Source organism: Sinocyclocheilus anshuiensis, unplaced genomic scaffold (genome assembly GCF_001515605.1).
Source record: "Sinocyclocheilus anshuiensis isolate Anshui unplaced genomic scaffold, SAMN03320099.WGS_v1.1 scaffold939, whole genome shotgun sequence".
Lineage (NCBI taxonomy): Eukaryota > Metazoa > Chordata > Actinopteri > Cypriniformes > Cyprinidae > Sinocyclocheilus > Sinocyclocheilus anshuiensis.
The window spans coordinates 681,316-691,418 of NW_015544227.1; the positions used below are offsets into that span (position 1 = coordinate 681,316).

General features: G+C 38.0%; 1 protein-coding gene across 1 annotated transcript; it reads right to left on the bottom strand.

Annotated features, from left to right (window-relative positions):
* Positions 1-2,073: 2,073 nt before the first annotated feature.
* Positions 2,074-3,084, bottom strand: LOC107697403 (olfactory receptor 51E2-like). Its single transcript, XM_016498168.1, has one exon. The coding sequence runs from the start codon at positions 3,082-3,084 to the stop codon at positions 2,074-2,076; it is 1,011 nt and encodes a 336-aa protein (XP_016353654.1).
* Between the last annotated feature and the right edge of the window lie 7,019 nt (positions 3,085-10,103).

The window sequence follows — 10,103 nt, forward strand, 5'->3', positions numbered from 1 at the left end:
GAGAACAAATATATATTTGTGCTTTTGTGATTTTAATTCAATGCTATTTTTCTTTAATATTTTTATTATTTTAAGGAGATTTTACTAAATATTGTAGTCGAGATGTGTATCTTCTTCCTGTTTGAACAAATCTACATTGCTATCAGCGATTGGCAAATTCAGATTCAAGTAGCTTTATTGGCATGGAAAAAAGGCTTTATAAAGCATTGACAACGCGTGTTGTTGAGCATTATCAAATTTAGAGGCTACAATAGGCAGCGAATCAGGCTGTGATTGACAGCACTCTGATTCAATGGACAATAGCTCTCTGATCCAAAAGTCATAAACCACATTTGACAACATATAAAAATGAAATAATCTTTAGAGTAATTTTATGAACAAATGTGGCAGATTAAAAATGTAGAAAAACAATTGAGCCGTGTAAAATGCAAGCCTGTAATAAATGGTCTGAGATCACTCTCAAGAAAAAAATCACCTGATCTCAAACAAATGCCATCTAATGGTTCATTCAAGATATTACTATATCAAATAATGGTTTAATTTTCAGTAATACGAGCATTGATGAAAAAAAACAGTTGGATAATCTTTGATAAAATCATACTGAACTAATAAAAATAAAAGCAACCATTGCAGTAAAACCATTAGAGAGAAACAGAGGAAACACATGGTTTATACTCCACCTTCTCCAAACCTGCAACAATTTCATCATTCTACCAGCCATCAGACAAATTTATATTAGATCATGCTCTTGACCTTGGGACTTTAGTTCATGGATCAACCTATACAACACTAACCATGAAAACCTAATTATTTTTTTCAAGTTTTTTGGACATTGTGCCATGCCATAATACTTTTTTATGGTAAGGAGTAAATATAGTGCTTATTTATTAAGGTGCAATGACAGAGCATATCAAGAGCTGTTGTACCACACATCAGTGCACGGCATTGTGCCACAAGAAATCACACAGGAGCCGATACTCAGAACAACAACACAATTGTGGATCATGATAATATTTGAATGGCCAGTTAATGTAATGCGGAGTAATTTATTTTAGGCACAATATTGCCAGTTACTTGGCCCAGTTTTGATCCGTCAAACGAAAACATTTCTGAATGAAGCTAGTAAACAATGGCGTGTTTTCGAGCAACACAATGTGATGTGGCGTTTCACTCCCAAATTACTGTTATTTGGGAGTGTTATTGTGTTATCAGTGTTATTGAACTAATCTTTTTAGGACGGTTTAATGAATCAGACAGTCACTTAGTGCCACCTACTGGTGTGACTTTGTAACCTGCAGGAAGTGTCACTAAAAATCCGGACTGCTACAGTAACACATACTGATGGCAGCTGAATTCAGAAATACATAATAGCATGCAATACTACTCTTCCTATGTGCAAAATATCAACACTGTATGTGGTATGTCGAAAAAGTACAAGTAGCTAAATTTATTATCATTTTTACACCATGTTAGTACATTTAAAAAAAAAAAAAAACATTTAGTGTACATATTTTTTTTTTAAATGTATGTAATGAAAATGCTGTCTCATAGATAGGCCTGTGTTGTATCCTGCGTCATTTTGTACATATAGTTTCCTTTCGACTTTATTAGGTGGGTTTATAGATGCTGAAAACTGCTGTATATATTTTGTGATGGGGTTTAGTTTTGTCATTGTTTTTGACTATATTAATGTAGTTAAATAAGACCTAATATAATGATTTGGTTTGCTGAAGCACAAGCCTGTATTACATTATCTCGGATCACTCAAGAAAAAAAGCTGATTCCCTTAAACTCACTGTTTAACCAAAAATATTACATGCTAAAGCGAATAATGTATTTGAATCTTTATTATATAGAATCTTTATTGCAATTATTTGTGTGTTGTTTTGAACAAAAGAAAGCAATCACACAGCAATGTTACTAGCTTTCAGCCCAAAAGTTCTAAACATATTGGGCCTGTTTACCACACAATATATCTGTTACAACATCAAACATACAAATCAGTCAATCAATTCAACTTAAATTAGATACTTGTTGAATGATCACAGGTGATAAAAACTAAGATTAAACCTGTCATTTTTGTTTTGAATTTCTCCAACTGCATTTCATTCTTCTGTCTATATTAGTATTCACCTTGCGTCGTTTGTACAGTTCTTTTATGGATTGCATGACCTCCTCTGTCTTTAGAGTGTATATGATGGGATTCAGCATAGGTGGTATTGTCTGTGTCAGGGAATTGTTTAATAACCGGGTGTTTGGATGGAAAGGTGTTGTTATAGATGCAATATTATTGCTTATAAGTGGGAGATAACCAATTGTTACCAAAATGAGATGTGAGGTGCAAGTTTTTATTGCCTTGATCCGGTCAGCACCATGAGCAATCTTAAGCAGAGCGAGAAAAATGCAGAAATATGTGATGATGATCAGTATTAGTGGTGTGCAAATCAGGAGACCAAAGCTAATTTTCCCTATCAAAATATTTATAGAATTATCATTGCAAGCAAGTCTATAAATAAGGGCATGATCACAAAAATAACTATTAAGTACATTAGACCTACAAAAAGAGATTCTATTCACCAAACCTACAAGTACAGAAAAAAATGTGACAGACACAATCCGCACCACACCTATGATCAGAAACATGGCTGGTTTAGTTACAATGGCATGATACCTTAGAGGAAAACAAATAGCAACCAGTCTGTCATAAGCCAAAGCGAGTAGTGTCAAAGACTGCAGATTCATGAAATGATATACAAAAAACATATTTGTTAAACACGGTTCAGAAGAAATGTCTTGGTGATCAAATAAAAACATGTCTATGATTTTTGGAATCAAAGCTGAGCTTCCACACAGATCAGAAAGTGCCAGATGAAAAACAGCAATGTATTTGGCTGTGTGAAGTCTGCGGGCCAAATAAATGATACACATGATAAATGAATTCCCTAAAACAGTCACAACATACACTAAAGACAAGAACACATAGTAATATTTTGCATGTGGAATATTAGAAAAATCACTGATAAAAAATGTTGCAGGACGAACAAAGGTCACATCTATTGAGGAGTTTGATTGCATGGAGCTCATGATATCTGTTGTCTGGCTATTGTTTCACTTGTGATGAAGAACTGTTATATAAATACACAAAATAACACAATATTCCCATAATGATTTGATTTCCAGTCACAATGATTAAAGAATAAAAATTCTTAGATGTTCTTTCACATTAACATTAAACTAATAATAAAATTGTTTACAGTCATTGCAGTAAAATCATTAGAGAGAAACAGAGGAAACACATTGTTTATATTCTACCTTTTCCAAAGCTGCCAGAATGACATTATGCTACCAATCATCAGACATATTTATATTAGATCATGAGCTTGGGACTTTAGTTCATGCATCAACCCTTTTCCCTATAGACTTGAAGGAGGGGCATGCATATGCAGTGTTGGGAAGGTTACTTTGGAAATGTAATAGGTTACAGATTACAAGTTACCCTATTTAAAATGTAATAGTAGTGTAACTTTTTCAATTACTTTATTAAAGTAATGTAACTGATTACTTTTGATTACTTTTTGATTACTTTTCTACATTTCTAATGAATGTTTATTTGCAACTGTTAATAATTTTCAAACATTTACACCATGCAGGGTTAACCTTACAGTAGTGCTCAGACTTTCAAAATCCTTCCTCACTTCAATTAAGATGATCAAATTTGAACACATCCACCTCAAAATCAGATTTTAGTACCGCCTTTTACTTTGAGATTGATCTGAAGTTCAATGCAGATTTAAAATCATAAGAAATAGTTTACTGATACTGTTTTTGAAACCAAATCTTTGCACAACTACAGGAAACACTGCATCTAACAATGGTTTGGAAAAAATAGTTAATTTATTGAAAAAATAAAATAAAAGCATATACATCAACCCAAATATGGTTATAACAATAATAATAATTAATTAATAATAAAGAAATTGTAAAATGCTCATGAAGTGACTCAGAGCAATTCTAGAGATTATGATATATGATATGAGATAGTTTTCTCAAAATAAGTAAAATGCTCATGAAGTGACTCAGAGCAATTCTAGAGATTATGTTTTTGTGTTCATGTACTCATATATATATAGAGAGAGAGAGAGAGGCTGCAAACACCGTGAGCTTCAGAAGGCCTATGTGTAGTAAATGAAACCGCATGTCTGCGCCACTAATTTTCACGAGGGGCAGACTGGGAAAAAAAATTCAGGCCGGGAAATCTCACACTCATACACCCACAACAAATTCTGAAACATGGACAACCCTATTTTTGTATGGACCTCACATAAAAAAGGATTAAATCCTTAGGTTGGGGACATGCAAAATAATTAAAAGTTCTCTCCTCTACTGTAACAGATAATTATGATGTCCTTTATACAGTATTTTGAGTGATGACTGATGAGCAGTGGGCTGCTGCTGCTTAACTAAGTAAACAAAGACAAAACTACAATAGCATGTTTACAGATGAAACTGACCTGCACTTGAAACGCTGAACAGTAGTTTTGCTTCTCTGCTCCACCTGTGCGCTTCCACAGTCCTCTCCATTCTCTCTCTCTCGCATTGATTACTCTGATCCAAACCGTCTGGCGGAGGCGCGGAGAGCATTTCCACGACTAACCGATTCATGATTTAGTAGAGATTTAATTATCGAATGGCTAATTCGGAAATAATCGCTTTAGTACATTCGGCAGGTAATTATACAATAATAATATTAAAATAGCGGGCCAAATCGGCTGCCAGGCCACCGGGAATTGTCCCGGTTCTCCCGATGGTCAGTCCGCGCCTGATTTCCACAGACACGCAGAACGTGCAGGATAGTCTTTTCGCGGCTTAATATTCATAGACTCTAGTCCATATCGCGTTTTGTTTCAAGTGTACTGACCTACTTTTGATTTATTCGTCCAAAATGTGGCATATTCCGTCCGCGTTATAGGCTATAGGAATTCCGTTTTTATGACTGGATTCTACGAACCAGTCTGTGTTTTCCGTAACGCCGTTACATGTAACTAGTTACTCCCCAACACTGTGCATATGAAAACGTAGCAAAAACTTTGGACTCTGCAGTTATAAAATAGAAAAATTAAGCTTAAAGTTTTTACATAGGCAATACATTTATACAGACACATAACCACAGAAAATCATTTTGATTAGTTGGTTTATAAGTATTGCTCCAGTTTATATTAGCAATAGTTTCCCTTTCCACAAATCACCAGTTTTAGCAAGCATTAATGTATTGCATAATTAAGGGTGACCAGCAATATGACCACGATATGAGAAATTTTATTTCATGATATCTGTCTATCTATATATCTATATCTATATATATATATCTATATCTATCTATATATATATATATATATACACTGAACAAAATTATAGTTACTGTCCACCACTGATATATATATAGTCATTTTGTTATATAGAAAAGAACAAAGAAGCAAATTGTAAAGAACCGACTGTATTTATGGGAGATACTCCACACAATGGACATTTTGACAACTGTGCGTCTATTTGACAATTCTGGTGCAATAGAACTGATCGTGCACATGTGTGAGTGAGAACACTTCTGGTATGTCATTCAAGTTAATCGATAAATTGTGATTGGATGGTAATTTTGTTCTACGATGAGCTTGGCTACCTTTTATTAGGCTGTTGTTGCGCGACAGAACACTACTACTACTACTACTCGCTCTGATCTCCCAGTCGTAAAAATGTTTTTGAAATACGGGACACTAAAAATAGAGCTGAAATATGGGACTGTCCGGGGGATCTTCTGGACACCCTAGTAATTAAACATCCATTCTCACTTACTAGGGCGCCTAATACTGTCGCAAGTCCAAGATCAGTGTCACGCCAAAAGTGCCTTGTAACATCTTTATTGCGACACGGCCAGTAGGGAAACCCCATTACCACAAAGAGAAACCTTTGGCGTCAAAATACAGACACAAAGGTTAAGGGGATTTTATCATCATGAAAGTATATAGGCTACTGATGCATGATTATATGTTGGGGGAGGATTTTTTAATTGAACAGCAACAATAACTTTGTAGTTACACAGTATAATGCAGATTCTTTGATCACTTAAAGGATTAAAACAGTAGCTACACAAATCAAGCATAGCGTTAGTTCTGGTAGGTCACATCAGTCAAGCGTGCATCAGCTGATCCTCTCAGCTCTCAGCTGATCCACGTCCACCTATAGCAGTGATCCTCAAATCTGGCTCGCGAGATCCACTTTCCTGCAGAGTTTAGCTCTACCCTAATCAAACACACCTGAGTTTGCTAATCAATGTCTTCAGAATCATTAGAAAATCACAGGTAGGTTTGTTTGATTATAGGGTTGGAGCTAAACTCTGCAGGAAATTGGATCTCGCGAGCCAGATTTGAGGATCACTGACCTATAGGAATATGACACCTATCATTGCATCCCTCTATAAGGTCTATTCAGTATAATTCAGCAGCTTTATCGCTCAGGAGCTAATTGCCCTTCTCCAGGGGTTAAATTGGGATTTGTTATGTGGGGGGGGCTCTATGGTATCGAGCTTATATATATATTATTTAAAATTTGGCTGTGAAGTGTGCGGGCCAAATATATGATACACATGATAAATTAATTCCCTAAAACAGTCACAACATACACTAAAGACAGGAACACATAATAGTATTTTGCATATTAGAAAAGTCACTGATGAAAAATGTTACAGGACAAACAAAGATCACATTTGCAGATGAGTCTGACTGCATAGAGCTCATGATACCTGCTGTCTGGATTTTGTCACCTGTGATAAAGAACTGTTATAGAAATGCACTCAATAACAGAAAATATTCAAATGAAGATTTAATTTCCAATCACATTGAATTAACTAGCAAACATATTTAGATGTTCATTAATATAATCTATAATAATAGTAATGTTATCTGGCTGTGATAATGAACTGTTATAAAAACACACAAAATAACAGAATTTTTAAATAATAATATAATTTCCAATTACATTGATTAATAACTAAAAAGTCTTAGATGTTGTTTGACATTAATATGAAACTAATAATAAAATAGTTTACAGTCATTTCAGTAAAATCATTGGCAGAAAATAGAGGAAACACATGGTTTATACTTTACCTTCTCCAAAGCTGCCAGAATGACATTATGCTACCAGTCATCAGACATATTTATATTGGATCATTCTCTTGATCTTGGGACTTTAAATCATGGATCGACCCTTCTCTCTTGAAAAAAAGAGGGGGCAGGAGTAAATCTATACATTTGTAAATGTAGCAACATCTTTGGACTATGCGATTATAGAGTAGAAAAATTGTTACGTTTATAAAGTTATTTTTACATAGGCTATTCATTGATATAGACAAATAACTGCATCATTTTGATGAATTGGACTATGTGTATTCCTTCAGGTAATATTAGCAATAGTTCCCCTACAAAGCACCAGTTTTACCAAGCATGTGTTGCATAATACTCATGGGATTGTATACCATTCATAGGTGAAACCCCTTCTCACTCCTGCAAGTCCAAGGAAAATCTGTGTCACACCAAAAGCGCCCTTTAGCATCTTTATTTCAATGTGGATAACTTATTTCTGACAAAGAAAAACCTTTGGCGTCAACACACAGTAAAGGCATGGAGATTATATCATCATGAAAATATATACTGGTCCATCATTTTATGTTGGGGCATGTTTTTAAAATTGAAATGTCACAATAACTTTAGTTCCCTATCTGTCAGTCACTACTATGTTGTGTCACACCTGAGAGCCCCAAACAGCTCAGAAAAGGGCAATGAGAATTTATGAGTGGAATTTGCATGCCAGACACTCCCCTGGATATGCAGGTATAAAAGCAGGCTGGCATGCTCCACTCACTCAGCTTTGTTCTACAAAGCCAAAGTAGAACTTCTCTGTTTATGAGAAGCTTTCACTTGAATCCATTCACCTCAGTCCAAACGCTGCTGGATTTTGATGGCACATTTCAGCTGTCTCTTTCCTCATATGCCCAGGTAAATGCAGTGAGTTCCCCTGGGTGCATCAGCAGTGGATTAATAGAGGCTGCAGCAGGCACAGAGCCTAAGGATGCTGGACAGGGCCCTGACTGCACTGGCATATCAACTGCCTCGAGTTTTTGGCTGTGCTGTTAGCCCTGAGGAGGTTTTGACTGTTGATCCAGGGCAAGCACATGTAGTGTGACGGTGGTGTATATAAACACCCAGGGTGGTATCTGCTTACATCACGTCACACCTTGACCTGCCATCTCCTCCTCTAGTGTCAGCAGCAACTACTCTGCGAGTCACTCACATCCCGGGCGACCTCAATCAGCGGACTCACTCTTGCTACAGGTTACGCTCTGTGGCAAGTGGAGACTCCATCCCCAGTTGAAATTGCGTTCCTGTGTCCCTCTCGGTAGAAATCATGTTCCAGGTAGAGCGGTATTCTGGCAGGGCCCCCCGCAGCTTGTCTGCCCCCTTCTTTCTCAGGGGCAGGGCACAATTTGGCATCTGCTTCCAGACCTCTGGACTCTCCATGTCTGGCCCCTGGGCGGACAAGGAGCAATTCAGAGGGATGCAGTCACTCAAGCAAGAGCCACCTCTACTAGTTGCTATATGCCTTGAAGTGGCACCTTTTCGCTGCGTAGTGTTCTTTCTGAGGCGAAGACCCACGTTATCACGTTGGGTCAGTGCTCTGTCAGTTTAAATCTAGTTTAAAGACCCATCTCTTTAACCTGGCATACACATAACACACAATCACTTTTCTATAACTGAAATCCATTACAGGATTGTTAGGCTGCATTAATTAGGTCAACCGGAATTGGGAATACTTCCCATAACACCCAATGTACTCGTTACATCGTGAGAAGAATGGCATCTACGCTAATATAAGTCTGTTTTATTCTTATTCCGAGGTCACCGTAGCCACCCAGTACCAGTCCGTATCCAGATCAGGTGGTCACTGCAGTCACTTGGATCCAGTTCATATCCAGTCCAGATGGTGGACCAGCACCTAGAGACAACCTCTACAGCCCTGAATGTCAGCGATCCCCTGTGAAGACCTCGTCAACTATACGGCCACCAGGTCAAGACCACGAGAACCAGACGAGTTCTCTGCTCAATCTGACGTGTGTTGCAGCCTGAAATTAAACCACACCATGCGGGTTTCATCTGGCCAGAGGAAAACTGGCCCCCTGACCATAGGCGTAGCTTGACGTTTGAGTTTGGGGGGGCCAAACCGAACCGGTGGATTTGGTCAGACGTACTTTTAAACACTTTTTAAGTTTTGCTATAGTAAATCTACATATTCACATAGAGCAGTGGCAAGTGCGTGAGGTTGTCATGGTAACCACATACATTGCCCACGAATTACAGCTGCGCTTCTATTTTGTCACACTAAACTTAGCAATAAACACGTTTAAAATGCACAATAAACATGTCACGGTTCATGGGTCCGTGCGGTCTTTTTGCGTCTTGTCATGTGTGTGTGTGTGTACGTCATTCATTAGTAGTGGCAGCTGGCGCTCTATCAGAGCGCGCCAGCTGCAACTCATTTGCACTGCCTTTATATAGGGCTCTATGTTCAATGTGTGTTTGTCGGTTCGTTAACTTATGTCCTGTCTCTCTGTCAGCTCGTTGTTCCAGTTCTCGTCCAGCCTATTGAGGATTGTTCCGCAATCTTCGGATTCACCTGCACTGGATCGGAGATCCCTCACTCACAGAGCAAGCTTTCTGATGTCCGCTGAGGTTCATGTTTGCGTTTTTTTCCCAGCTGTTCTCTCTGGTTATTGTTTCTCAATAAACCTCGTTGCACTCGCACTTCGATCTCGAGACTCCTCATTGTGACAGAACGAACCGACCACTATGGATCCAGCGAGTACGGCGGAACTGAGAGACTTTCTGTCTAGCAGCAACACCCGCATGGAGCGCCAGGAAGAACAAATGATGGCTACGGGTCGTGCTGTCCAGGCCCTGGTTTCTCAGGTTTCTGAGCTAACTACTCAGTTTCATCAGTTGAGGGTGGAGACCGCCTCAGCTCAGCAACCACCTGCGCTCAACCCCCTTGTTCCTGTG

Coding starts and splice junctions, on each gene's coding strand:
- LOC107697403 (XM_016498168.1), bottom strand. CDS start 3,084: ATGAGCTCCATGCAATCAAACTCCTCAATAGATGTGACCTTTGTTCGT.